This window comes from Neopelma chrysocephalum, unplaced genomic scaffold (genome assembly GCF_003984885.1).
Source record: "Neopelma chrysocephalum unplaced genomic scaffold, ASM398488v2 Primary Assembly neopelma1_94, whole genome shotgun sequence".
NCBI classification, from domain to species: Eukaryota; Metazoa; Chordata; class Aves; order Passeriformes; family Pipridae; genus Neopelma; species Neopelma chrysocephalum.
The window spans coordinates 3,873,580-3,887,592 of NW_020897756.1; the positions used below are offsets into that span (position 1 = coordinate 3,873,580).

The window sequence follows — 14,013 nt, forward strand, 5'->3', positions numbered from 1 at the left end:
ATCTCCCCTGCAATTGCTGCATCCATGCAGAATTCCTGAACAGCAGCTGTGCCACTTGCTATGGGAAAGAAGGACAGAAGCAGAATCTTTACAGGTTAACAATCCTACCAAAATGCCTGTCCAACATTTTAAGTGTCTCTCACAATGAGTTTACTCACAACTGCAACAGGATTTCCACCCTGAAGGGTAAAATGCAGATTTTATGTAATTTTACAGTACTAGTACTGATCAAAACAAAAAGTGGTTTCTCAAAGCAACCCAACGCAAGCACAGACTGGGCATTGGCCCAGTTGTATTTATGTATCTCACTGGCCACAGGGATTTATTTATCCTGTATCTCTGACCCACTCTAGTGACTCTAGATTGTGTGCTTGCTCCAGACTCGTCAACTTCCAGCAGGTTTGAAGAAAGTCTATCACTTTTCTGCCCCCCTCTTTTTGTTTTTCCTTCAGAAAGAAAATCTTTTGGTAACACTCCTGATTTCTCCCTTTCTGACCATTGCACACACCTGCTGCAAAGACACTAATAACACATTTAAAGGTTTGGATTTGCCAAGTCAGCTGAACACCAAGAACAGCCTCGTGTACAGCTCAGCTGGGCCCCACTGACTGGGGGCCTGATGTGCAGTGAGGTGAAGCCCAAAGGAAAGTTGAAAAGAGGAAGGAAATGAGGAAACTTCATCAGAAAAGCATGTCAGGTTCTGTAAAAAGAAAGCAAGCTCCACTGCAGAGTCAAACAAACCTTTGCTAGTCCATCCTCCTGTCCAGACATTACCTGGACACTCACTCAGGTTTTTTTTAGGCAGGTGGTACTGACCAAACTGATTCTAAAAAGAGCACTTTTCCCAGTTCCAAGTGCTCTGCTTCCCCCACGCCACCCTTCAGGCTCAATAGACCTGCCAGAGCTTCAAATCTGAGCCTCCACCTCAAAATCAACAGGTTTTCTAGACTGGCCAGTGATCTTTCAGGTGAATCACATGTTTACAAAGAGACTGAAGATAAAAGAAGGAGCACACAGGGAGTTGCAGGCTCAGAAGGGAAGCTACAGCCAGTAATCCCTGCTTTCCCCTTATGACAGGGAGCCACTCAGGCTCATTTTTAGAGACCAGAGTAAGCTGGGGACTCTGTGTAAGGCTGTAAAACTTCAAACTAAATTTCCAAAATGCACTAAACAAGGCACCTTTAACCTGCAGACCTTTCTTTCTCTTTCTGAAAACCTCTTTGCTATTCAGGCAACGAATTCCTTTGAGATCAGCCCCTGGACAGCATTAACAGGTGGTATCTGAGCCCTGGTTTATGAAGGAGCAGTAGCAGAATTTAATGGGAAGCTGTTTCACTTCATAATACAATTCACACTGTGAAGTACAACACTTTCCATTATGAAAATATAAAAATATATTCCCAGAGTCTGAAACAAGTTCAATAATTTACACTGAAGATGCAAAAGGGATCAGGTGTTATCCAGGAAGACCTGTCCCAGTACTGCAAGCTTGGAGTTAAAAGATTGACTGGGGCAACTCAGGAGGGAGTGTGAGCTCTTCTTAGATCTTCTCTTCTCTCCAGCTTTCTCTGCATCTTCAGGGTCTTTTGCACTCTCCCCTTCACCAGGGTCAGAGGGTCTTTTTAAAGTGAATTTCTTGGTTTTCTTCAGTGAGTAGAATTCCCGCATCAAGTCTTCTACTTCCCACTGCTCTTCCTTGCGTTTCCTGCAGCAGTGCAGGGCAGCAGGATCGATGGGATGAGCCTCTGTGTTGAAGATGTATCCTCCAGCATCCAGGACACACTCCCCATATGGTGTAACCACCACGTCAAAGTCTGACCCATCGTTGTGGATGAAGTTGTCTGGGTCGAACAGCAGGTACAAGTATTTGATTGTTTCAGCCAAAAAGAAGGATTCCATGCGATTATCCAGCCTGTGATCCCTCAAGTCTTTGATCTACAAGGGAAGAAACAGAGTGGGTTACAGTTATATCAAATTCAGTGAAGTTATGAACACAGGGGGGAGGAAATAAAACCAGCTTGCAATTCATTTCAGTTAAAAGCCCAGTATGACATCAATTCACCCTATTTCTTATCACAGAATACTTTGGGTTGTAAGGGACATTAAAGACCATCTTATTCCACCCCCTGCCATGAGCAGGGACACCTTCCACTAGCCCAGGTTGCTCCAAGCCCCATCCAACCTTGGACACTTCCAGGGATCCAGGGGCAGCCACAGCTTCTCTGGGCAACCTGTGCCAGGGCCTCCCCACCCTCACAGGGAAGAATTTCTTCCTAACATCTAAACTTGCCCTCTGTCAACTCAGTTTGGGCAAGGAGAAGAGCTTCCCATCATTTCCCCTACTAAAGAAAAAAAAATCATAAGGCTTTTACCTACTTTCCAAATCACAAGACCTAATTTCCAATATATATTAAGGGTTTTTTGTAAAAGTATGTGGTGGTAGTTGATAGTATGTTTGAAATCCTCATTAAACCATGTTAGAGAAATCACTCCCTGCAGTTCTTGTGTGTTTGATCACATTTTCAAGGCATAGTGGGAAAGCAGAATCACACATGAACGTGGCAGGCAGGTTCCTACCCGTGAACCTTCCTGCTCAGGTGCTACACCTGGTAGGGATGCAGGAGAAGCTTCTGATGCTTTCCAGTGTTTTGGGCTCTGGTGCAACAGCCCATCACAGAATTTGGCCCACTATTCACACTGTGAGGGAAGTTACTACCAGAAACACGACCAGATCAGCTTCCCAGAGAAATATAAGGGGCTTTTCTGAAAAAGAAGTCATGTTTCCATCAAAGTGACCACTTAACTCAATGGGAAAACACAATTAATGAGAACACCTTCTAAAAGCTGATTTTCAGCAGCCATGTAGCTGATTTAGCAGATGATTTAGCACTCACAGTTGCAAATCCACAGTCCACCTTGCTGATTTTCTCTATTGACTCCACTGCATCTCTTCCCAGTTCCAGGAGCGTGGGATCTCTTGTGGCACGGTACAGATACATGGCACTCTCAATCAGCTCTGCAAAGACACCCCAGACATTTGCAAGCACCAAAGATTACCAAACCACACACTCAGGGATGATGACATACTCCTTAGCTAACTTAAAAATCCTTTAGGATGATCAGATAAATAACCTGGGTACTGAATTTCCTCTGGCTCCAAGCACTGATTTGCTTTTCCTGAGGATGTGCTACTAAGAAATTCCCTCTAACCAGCCTGGATCAGCTCAGGTAAGAGTGACTAATCCTCCCTCCCACATTCAGTGAGTGGGAGGGAGAGCAAGAAAGAAGATTAAAACTCAGTTGTCAAAGGAAGAAAAAAAATTGCTTCTAGAAAGGATTACAAATAAGAAATTCAATGCCCAAAATAAAATTTTAAACAATACTGTAAGTCTCTTGAAACAGGGGTATCCAAAATATCATGAAAACAGGCACCATGCAAATACTCTAAACAGGCAACACATGCACTGTGCTGTGTTTGCTTACTAAGATCTTTTTGGATGCTATAATTCATTTGAAAGTTAATGCTGATGAGTATTTTTGGTGGATTTGTCCAGTGTGGATGTCACCTGAACACTCAGACCAAAAGGAAATTCATTATTCTCAGGTACAAAGCTTTATGGACCTAATAATCAGATTTTTTTTTTTTGGGGTCAGAGTTGTAAAAAATCAGAAAAAAAGATCATTTCATTGCAGTATCACAGACACCACAGAATCTCTCTTAGATCTTGAGCTTTACTAGTGCAACCAGAATGAGTTTATTTCAGGAACTCAGCACAACTGCAGTGGTCTATTCAAACTCACTTTCACTTCCTAAATTTAAAGGAGACAAACAGTCCCTATAACATGACTGAAACATCTCATGCCAGACAATCTAACATTTAAATATGTCAAATCCTACACTGTGAACCCAATTCATTAACAGGCCTCCTTTTTATGGTAACATTGTCTTCCTTCCTTTAAAGGCAGCCCTGTCTTTGTGAAGGGTGGAAAACAAAATGTGCAGTTTTGACTGTGCAAACTCCTGGTGAAATCCATGCAGGAACTGAGTCAGAGCAAAACTGGGGGAGGAATTTGTGGAAAGTAAGTATTGCTAACATTTCATCTCACCACCACAGCAAAAGCAGGAGTCCATGGCCCTTTTAATTTCATTTCTGCTTACCAGGCCTGAGTGGATATCCCTCTCTCTTGTCCACTGTGTAGCCCTGGGGAATGTTGTAGAACTCAGGCAGCCCCCCAAACTGCTTCCAGACAGTGTAATAGTTGAGGAAGGTCCTCATGGCATTATCCACATCCCCAATTAGGCTCTGGGAGAGAACAATTAACAAAGCAACGTGTGAGTGAAGAACAAACAGCAAAGGAATTGATGCAGTAACGCTCCTACAGGCAAAGCAGTGACAGAAATGGATATTTCAGCAGGTCTGAATGGTGGAAATAATACTTGGATATGATGCCTTAGGAATAGGTAAGACTGGAGAGTTACATGCTTCTTTTCTGCTGGATCACATTCCCACACCTGAAATAATATGAAGTCTCTTTGATTTCTTTTTAAAGAAGACTGTGTTTCTTCAGTCAAATGTTTAATCAATCACAGCATTGAGTGGGGATAACAAAATCTCAGTCCAAACACAAGGACTGATGAGAAAGCAAAGCACTCAGTGGGAAAGCATTCACACAAACAAAGCATTTATGAGGCGATGGAAAAGAGGTGGGAATTTCTTTTTCCTTAAATTTACATCTGGATTATGAGACCACTGTCAGTGGAGTTTGCTACAACAAAACTGCCTTCCCATGATGCTGGATGGGAGACTTTTTTGTAAACTGTAGATAAAATCAACATCTGCTCTTCCACAGGCACAGATTTCACCAGAGGTCCGACCAAACTTTTACACCTGCACAGATGAGGGTTATATTTCTAACTTTTATATTAAAGATTGACCCACGACAGATGAACAAAATCACCTTGTGCTCTGACAGCTCTTACCTGCAGGCCTGGCCAATAGGCCTCCAGGGACTGGAACACAGGCATGGACACTGTTCCTTTGTACATCTGAACCCACAGGTACCAGTCATCAAACTTGGTGTAATTTTTGATAGCTTTGTTATATTCTATAAAGAAACACAGATAGGTAGGTAAGCCAACAACAAAAAAAAAATCTTTTTTTTTTAAGAGTGAGAATCACTTTGGTGATTCTGTAATCACAGACTGCTCAAAAGTATCACAGCAAAGGCTTCAGGAACATTCTTGAATGTACCCTGTGAGATCCTTCACCCCCTCCTTCCACAGTGCCCAGTGCTTTTTACAGGTGCAGCCAAGCACTGCTGGGCCCCTTCACACAGGAAACCAAACACTCACCCAGAAACATGGACATCAGCTCCTTGTCCTGCAGCAGAATGGCCCCTTTCACCAGGTACTCAAAGTAGGAGTCCACTCCTGCCCCAATGCCAGCATCCTGGGCCACCCACTTGGCAGTGATCACATCAATGTGGTTCCCCACCTGCAAGAGGTGAAGGTTAAAGTGAAAATAAAGCATTTCTACTAATTTAGAATTAACAAATCCCCACAACACCCCCACACAAGAAACCCTTGACCTTTTTCCAGACCATTGGTTCCAACAAGCATTTTCTTTATTCAACATGGGTGTGTCTGGTCCCAATTCTGATCTTACAAAAGATTAAAGGATAAAGAGGTTCAAATACAGAGATGGAGGCCAAGAATATCAAAGGCACAAGAGCTGCCATGCTACTATTTAAATAGACCCTTCAGACCTGGGACTCTTCAGCCTATGAACAAACACAGCTGATGAATAAAATACACAGTCATGCCTTGCTTAACAAACATGAAAAAAAATAGCTATTCAGCTTCTTTCTTGAATAAGGATTAGGGGTATAAACCAAAAAGAAACAAATCCCAAAGCAAACAAAAGGACAAACAAAACTCTTCATCCAGGCTATGAATAAATCTGTCTCAATAAACACAGGGTATGAATAAATCTGTTTCACTTCACATCTGCAGCACCAAGTTTTCCACACAGGCTAAAAAAGCAGCAACAGGAAAGACCAGGAGAGAGTGAACACCGAGGTAACACTCCCAGCTCTGGATATTCCTAAAACACCAAAGCTAAATAGGCTGGGAATATCTTGGTGCACTTGCCATGCTCTTATTCTCTTCCCTAGACCATTGTCTCACCAGGCATCAGACAGACCTTTTATTTAATCTGCTACAGCTGCTGTTACAAAAGCTGCACTGCCCAGCAGGAGGGATTTGTGTCCCAGCCACATCTGTTAGGGGACAGAACAATGGGATAATGTTGGGCTGCACTAGCAAAGCAGAGATGTGGATGCTGCAGGTGTTCAGGAACAATGTCAAACATGAGACTTCAGCCCAGTTATGGGCACTGTGGTTATTTATCCAACTCTATCTCCTCTCTGTTTATGCTTTTTTCACACTCAGCATTGCATCCACAAAACCATACAGAAAGCAGCACATTCCAAGTCCATTCCTCACTCACCAGCCCAATATCTGAGCGATTTTTCCACAGGGCCTTCAAAGCCTTCCTGGCCACATCCTCGAACACTGGGTCACCAGTGAGGTGGCTTAAAGTGGCAAATTCCACTATAAATGTACCAATTCCAGCAGTACAGGTAACTGGGGTCTCCCCAGGGTTGACTCCATGCAGGAGGTTCACTGTGCCATAGGGCATCCCAGTTGGGGTCTGGAAAGCTGAAACACAGGATTTTTGGGTCACATGAGTGTTCAAATGTCATGTTTAACAGACTCTCAAGCCAACATGTGCTTCACAGCCCTCTGCACACAGGCAAGGAGTGGGACTGGAGCGACTGCAGTGACTTTAAAGAACACAGTGAGGAGCAGTGTGACCCTGGGAGGGGCAGTCCCAAGGTACACACAGTCCTGGGAAGGTACTGAGGTTCTCTTCCACCTTGCCAGAGCAGCATCCCTACTTTTTTTCCAGCCAAGTGCCAACACTGAGGTTGTGATCCCTCTGTGGCAGCCCTGGGTGGACAGTGCCATGCCATCAGGGAACACATCCCAGCTGCAGCTGAGAGGAGATAAGGCTGCATCTCCTTGTCTTTACAAGCTGCTGTTTCACAGCCTTTATTTATTATTTATATTAATAAATATAATTTATTATATTTATTAATATAATAAAATATATTAATAATATATTAATAATATTGTAATAATTATTATATTAACACATTAATTATATTAAAATATATATCAATATATTAATTATATTAATATTAATTATTATAATATAATATTAATGAATTATATTAATATACTAATTATACTAGTAATTATTATATTAATATATCATTATATAATATATATTTTATATATTATATATGATATATATAATTATATATTATATATATAATTTATTATATTCATATATTATATTAATAATAAAGCCACAAACTGATGTGTTAAGCCTACACAACACTTGATATGCACACATAGAACCGCATTTTCCCTGCAAACTAAACTTGCTTTGAGCTCAGGGAACACAGGGCTGGTTTATGAGCTGACACATCAAGTTGTACATGTTCAACAAAGCCAGCAGCCACCTCCTAACCCACAGCACAGTGACACAAAGCAGACAAGGGCTCACCTGGCAGCAGTTTACGAGCTGCTTCCTCTGCCATCCTCAGGAGAGGCCCCGAGCATGGCCAGCCCGCCTCGACCTCCACACCAGCCTTCCTGGAGAGCAGGTGGGCAGAGAGGAGCCCCCCCACCACTGCAAGGGCACAGGAAAACCCATTGAACAACGTGGAAGGAATGAAATCCAACACCAGTTATATTCCTCTTTATCAGAGGCATGGTTTTACAGGGAAGAGAAATGAGGTGGCTCATCCTTCCCAGCCTCATTCAAACACCACGGAAGAGCGGTTTGATTGTTCCTGCAAGTTTGTGTGTGGAGTGACAGCACAAGGGGTGATTGATGGCTTCAAAGTGACAGAGGGCAGGGTTAGATGGGATATTGGGAAGGAATTCTTTCCCACAAGGGTGGTGAGGCTCTGGCACAGGCTGCCCAGAGAGCTGTGGCTGCCTCATCCCTGGAAGTGTCCAAGGCCAGGTTGGAACAACCTGGGGTAGTGGAAGGTGTCCCTGCCCCTTGGAAACAAGATGGTCTTTAAGGTCCCTTCTAACCCAAAACACTCTCAGATTCTATGATATATTTCTTTAGAAGCATGAGATCCTACTTGCCCTGCTACAGCTGCACTGCCCTGAGGACTATCAGGGTATATATGACATTATACAACAGTGTAATGAACACGAACCTCTGTGAGAGGAATTCTGAATCATTTCTTCTAGAAAGCTGAATACTATGTTTGTGTAAAGTTCTTAAACTCCTGGGAGAAAACTGCCCAGGCCAGAGACACAACTTTCTGTGTGACTGACAGAGGCAGCTATATTTAGCTATTAGTTTTATATAGCTAATATAGCTATACTAGTTATTATATTAGTTATTTCACAGGTTTGTCTACGGTAACAATAACAACGACAAACACAGAGAAATGACACTGCTGTAAAATTGGCTCAGCAATATCTGACAGGAGAAGCAACAAAAGCATAACTAAAAGTTTTGTACCCTGACAGTGTTTTTAGTTGGATGGCACTGAAGCAGTCAGGAATTCAGTCAGGTACAAGACTCCAAAGGCCTCTGTGATTTTCAAGGGGAAAAGGCTAAAACTAGAAATTAATAATCCCTATTCCAAAAGAGTGTGTGAAGGAAGACAGGGTATAATCCATCCTGTTTCAGTGGAAAAGATGCTTATTCCAAGGCTCAAAACCTCACACCAGAATATTGAAACTGCCACATCTACTTCTGTTTCTGCCGGGGCAGGAAGCTGAGAGGAACGTGCAAAGACAAAAAGGAAGTGAATTTCTTTAGGATTTTTCTGCCTGTTTACGTGTCCTGTTACTCTGCAGCAATAATTCCCTGTGACCACCACCTCATATTACCCTTGTGTGCAGCTCAGAGGCTCGAATAGGAAGGAAACCCACAACAAACCCCCCAGGAAAACCCACCTCACCTCGAATGTTGGTTTCAAAGACAGATGCATTGACATCAATATCGAAGTCCAGCCCTTCCTGCAGCACATTGACAACTCTCTGGAACTCAGAAACATTCCCCAAGATCTGCAGGGGAGTAGGAGAACAGGGAACAAAGCTTAAAGTTCATGGGAAAACAAGTGGCAGTTCAGTGCTTGGAGCTGATTCTAGTTTTGTTTTGCTATTTTGTGAAATCATTAATTACAGATAGTACTAAAAAGGGGACTGATGGTTTCATTGTGTTTAAAATGCTTTCTTGACACATTTTAGGCCCTTATTCCAGAGTTAGGAGGTGTGAGGGATGGTGAGCTCTGGCCACCTGCTCCCCAGGGGTGATGCCAAGTGAAACGTGAAGCTCCAAGGTCAATGAATAGCTGAGTTTCTGTCACTGCCACGTAAAAACCAGGTGTGCAGGCAGCTCTCAATGGCCTTGAGGGCACAGTGTGGGCGCTGCAGGTGTTCAGGAACAACGCCAAACACGAGACTCCAGCGCAGTTATGAGCACTGTGGTTATTTCTCTAACTCTACCTCCTCTCTGCTTATGCCTTTTTACACTTAGCGCTGCATCCACAAAACCATAAAGGGCCGGCTCGTACTCACTAGCAGCGTGTCCAGGGCGTCGATGAGCGTGAGGGAGAAGCTGTGGAGGAGGAGAGAAGCCAGGTGAGACCCGGCGGGGGGGTGGGGGAAGGACGCTCATCCCCCTGCCCATCGCGGGGACACCTCTCACCTGCCCCAGGTGTCCTGCCCGTCGCAAGTCAGCGGCCGCAGCTCGTCGTAGGGGAAGGCGCTCTCCAGGTAGTGCTCGTAGGCGTGGTAGAACATGGCCCGCACCCTCTCCCTGCAGCACAGGCACATCGCGCTCAGTCCCGGCCCGGCCCGGCCCCCGCCCTTCCCGCCCCGCACTCACCGGTACGAACCGATGTCCAGCCCGCGGGCGGCCGCGCCGGGGCCCGTCGGGAGCCGCAGCGCCCAGAGGCACAGCAGGGAGCCGAGGCAGCGCAGCACGGCCGCGCCGGGCCCCCGCATCGCCGGGGGGCCCCTCCTCTGGATCCTCCTCTGGATCCTCTTCTGGATCTCACCTGGATCTCACCAGGAGCCCTCCCCGCTCCCTCATCCCGCACCCGCCCCGCCCCCGGCCCCGCCCTGCCCGCCAGCCAATGGGAGCACGCTCCGTCTGTTCTGGCCCCGCCCCACCTGTGCCGACAACCAATGGGTGCGAGGTACGGCTCTTCTGGCCCCGCCCCCGCCGCGCCCGCCAGCCAATGGGAGCGCCGAGCGCTTGGCGCACGCGCTGGCGGAAGCGCTCGGCTCGGCGCGGCTGCATCCGGGGCGGTGCGGGAGGAGCGGGGATGGAGCGGGGGCACTGGGGCTACCGGGGTGGTGTTGTTGGGGCTGTGGGGCTCCGGCTGCGGGAACTATCGCCGGGATGGCCCGCAGAGAACGGGACGGTTCCGGCGGTGCCTTCTCGCAAGCCGTAGCGCGCCTGCAGTAGGGATGAGCCTCCCCGGGCGGGTGGGAGGGCACGGGGGGAGCGGGCAGCGGTGAAGTGATGCTCTCACACCCAGAAATAAAGATAACGAGTGCTGTTAGGTTCGCACAGTAATGAGGTGTTGCCAGCGGAGGGCCCAGCTGCTCGGGAAGGGATTGCCCCGTGTGGGATGAGGAGGTGGTGTGAACTACACAGAGATGCACCAGAGCACCTCTAGAGGAATCACTTCTCCAGCATTCATCTCCTTTTTAGTTTTGCTTTCAACCTAAGATCACTTCCAGAAGCACTGGCACAGGTTGCCCAGAGATGCTGTGGCTGCCCCATCCCTGGAAGTGTCCAAGGCCAGGTTGGACGGGGCTTGGAGCAACCTGGGCTAGTGGAAGGTGTCCCTGCCTGTGCCAGGGAGTGGAATAAGATGGGCTCTAAGGTCCCTCCCAACCTAAACCACTCAGTGATTCTGCCATCAGTGCTGTGGCTCACACCAGGAAAGATTCCCAAGCCTGTATTCCCAGTGTGATCACACTGATTTTGGCACCCTGCTGTTCAACCAGGTTGAATTTTAACATCAGGATTGGCAGAGCTCTCCCTACACCTGCACCTTTAGACTTGCACTGATCCACGCTAAATCCTTCCTGTTCTCCCCATCCATGCTAATGGGTGAGGAGGGGGGTGACCTGGGCAGGAAGAGCAGGAACAAGAGGAAAAGTGATAAACCAGCCCTTTGCCTGGCAAAGGTGTAACATTTAGAAATCAAAACTAACCCACTTTGTTTGCAGGAGAGGAAGGGGCACAAATAACCCAACACTTTGGCTTCACATGGCATTTATAGACTCATGGAATGGTTTGGATCGGGAAAGACCCCAAAGATATCTAATTCCAACCACTCCCCCATGGGAAAGGATGTTTAGCATCAGGGAGGGCTGGCTGTTGATGTTCTGTAACAAAATAAACCCAGTTTCCCCTCGGCTCCCAGCCCGGGGCCATCCCACTAGGTGTCAGTGCACACCCGGGTACCAGAGGCCCAAGCAAAAAGCCACCAAGTAATTTAAACATATTGTTCATTTGCTGCAACTGTAATTTGGGTTTCTGGGACCATTTATCATAAAACTGTCTGCTTGCTTATTCCATGACTCGAGGCTGCTGGAGTATATCTCTGTGTTCCTGGGAAAATCAAACTGCTGGAGCTGATTTCACTAAAAGCTGCCACAGTCCATTACTGGAATGCTTTTTGTTAAAGTTCATTTTCCAGACTTAAATTTAACAGTGTTCTAGAGCACTGCCTTTTGCCTCCTACTGGAGCAGTAATTTCCCTATCAGAGTCAGTTATTCAATTCTAAAAGTTGACTGAAGCCCTTTTGAAACACGTACAGGGTGTGAGTTGCAAGAAAGGCAGGACAAGGCAGAGGCAGAGCTGTGTCCCTCCTGGCATCAGAGGGAGAGCTGGGAAGGTGGGATTGCTCTGCCATCGAGGCCGGGGAGGAGAAGGATCCCAGGGGGGCTAACTGCACTAATTAAAAGACCAAAACAAGGAGTGAGCACGGGGTGGTGTAAGTGGGACTGAATCCAGGGATTGATGTGGAAGAGAGCAGTGGCTGGGAGAGTTGGCTGGGTCCAACTAAGCTGGTTGGGAAAAACTTGGAAAAACTGCTTTTGGTGCAGTGCTCATCACCCTCCTCACCCTTTCTGAGAGCACTTTATTCATCCTGGGATGGGTTTGGAGGGCACACGGTGCTGTCTCCTCCCAAGCAACTCCTGACACAGGTGGATTACAAGCCGTGCTGGAGCAAAGTGACTGTTGTGGCCACCACAAACCCCACCACAGAGGGGCTGAGAAAACTCTGGAGAGCTGAGTGGGAGCCAGAGGGGAGAGCACCGTGATCAGGGTGTCAGACAGATGCTGCACAGCCCCTGAGTGTTGGAGAGACAGCAGCTTCCACATGGTGGTGTGGAAATCACCCGTGTGCCTGTTAATAAATAGAGCTGGTGGGATGGAAATTGTCTGGGGGAAAGGGTGGTTTTCACTGTGGCTTATACTAGAGGATATTAATGTGGTGTGCACAGAATATCATACAAGTTACACAGGCTTTGCTGCAATAAATCAAAGGAGATGCAGGGGAGTGGTGCTTCCAAATGGACAGAGCACACAGTTGCTAGAATATTTAGGCCACAGCAGAGTTAAGTGCTTCTTCAGATGCCTCACTCCAGCTTGTCGGGCTCTCTGTCTTCATGAAAAGGCCGCTGGCAAAATAGTAGGAAGTTTGGGTTGGATGTGGGAGAGGCTGTAATTATAGGGGCGTTTAACACTTTGGTTTATGGCATCTTTAGGCTCAGGACATCTTTACTACCTGCTATTACAGTAAGTGGTGCTGTTGCCCTGCTTGCAATTTTGATGTCCATTAAGATGGAAACTGTATGTAAATCAGGATTGCTCATTAATATTCATAATTCATGGTGGGATGTAGATGTTTGTTTAAATGGGAGGTTTATGACCACTGAAAACTGTTGCTAAGGTGGTTCTCTTGAAATAATTTTCCTTTGCAGCCGAACATCAATTCTTAATTTTAGTAGCACACGTAGCAGGATGGAAATGATGATTGATTTTTCTCCAAGTGCTGTGGGCTGCTTCAGTTGAGATTTCACTATAAAGGACTAGACATTTCCAATTGCTTTTTATAAGTTCAGAATTGATTTTATTTGTTTAGCACCTGACTAACATAATAAAAGAGAAAAATACTACTGGGTAGAAGGCATAGAAAAGTGATGAGCTGCCTGGTTTCTGACCTTTTTACAGGTGATGTGTTTTTAAGCCACGCAGCAATTTATAAAAGCAAGAGCTGGACTCTCAGGTGGGACTGGTGAGGTGTCCCAGTGCTGCACAGCCCTGCTCTGCCAGGCACAGAGAAGGGACAGAGCAGGGAGAAGGAACACTGAGGCTGCACTCAGGGAGCAGAAACAACAGCAAAAGATGAGGAGAGGAGAGCCGGTGTGGCATCACTTCACCACACAGTTTTCCCAGCTTCAACTGGTTCTCTTTAAACCTCTTTGTGATTTTTCTGTCATTAACTAAATTAATTAAATGACATAGTTACAACAGCTGTAGGAAGGCAACAACCAGAGGCTCCTGTTCCAAACAAGTTTCTTCCAACGAGGGCCGTACACAAACTATTGCACTGTGTTCACAAAGAACTGTGGCTCTGTGTAGAGTTTGAATATTTTATGCAAGTTTGCTTTGCTGTGCGATTTTGACAAGTGAGAAAACAAAAGTAAAACCTGGTTACCATCCCTGTGCCTTGGTTTTCACTGTGGGGATTTTTGGCACCCATGTTACATGACATTGTTCAGGTCCAAGACTGCCACGCCTGTGTGAATGAGGTTTACTGTTCTTTATCCAAGCTGGGATACAGGATTTCCCATGAGGATTGTGGCTTTGATATTTTTTTAC

At 46.0% G+C, this 14,013-nt stretch overlaps 1 protein-coding gene across 1 annotated transcript; it reads right to left on the reverse strand.

Annotated features, from left to right (window-relative positions):
• Positions 1-1,292: 1,292 nt before the first annotated feature.
• Positions 1,293-10,139, reverse strand: LOC113972647 (ER degradation-enhancing alpha-mannosidase-like protein 2). The gene is made up of 11 exons (XM_027693945.1): positions 9,990-10,139; positions 9,810-9,920; positions 9,680-9,719; positions 9,061-9,166; positions 7,635-7,760; positions 6,510-6,721; positions 5,354-5,495; positions 4,982-5,106; positions 4,160-4,304; positions 2,895-3,016; positions 1,293-1,935 (listed from the first exon to the last, which is right to left on the reverse strand). The coding sequence occupies exons 1-11, from the start codon at positions 10,106-10,108 to the stop codon at positions 1,450-1,452; spliced, it is 1,734 nt and encodes a 577-aa protein (XP_027549746.1). The 5' UTR covers positions 10,109-10,139; the 3' UTR covers positions 1,293-1,449.
• Positions 10,140-14,013: the final 3,874 nt, after the last annotated feature.

Coding starts and splice junctions, on each gene's coding strand:
- LOC113972647 (XM_027693945.1), bottom strand. CDS start 10,108: ATGCGGGGGCCCGGCGCGGCCGTGCTGCGCTGCCTCGGCTCCCTGCTG. Junction 9,720..9,809: donor GGGCAGGACACCTGGGGCAG/GTGAGAGGTGTC, acceptor CCTCCTCCACAG/CTTCTCCCTCACGCTCATCG. Junction 5,107..5,353: donor GCTGATGTCCATGTTTCTGG/GTGAGTGTTTGG, acceptor GTTTCTTTATAG/AATATAACAAAGCTATCAAA.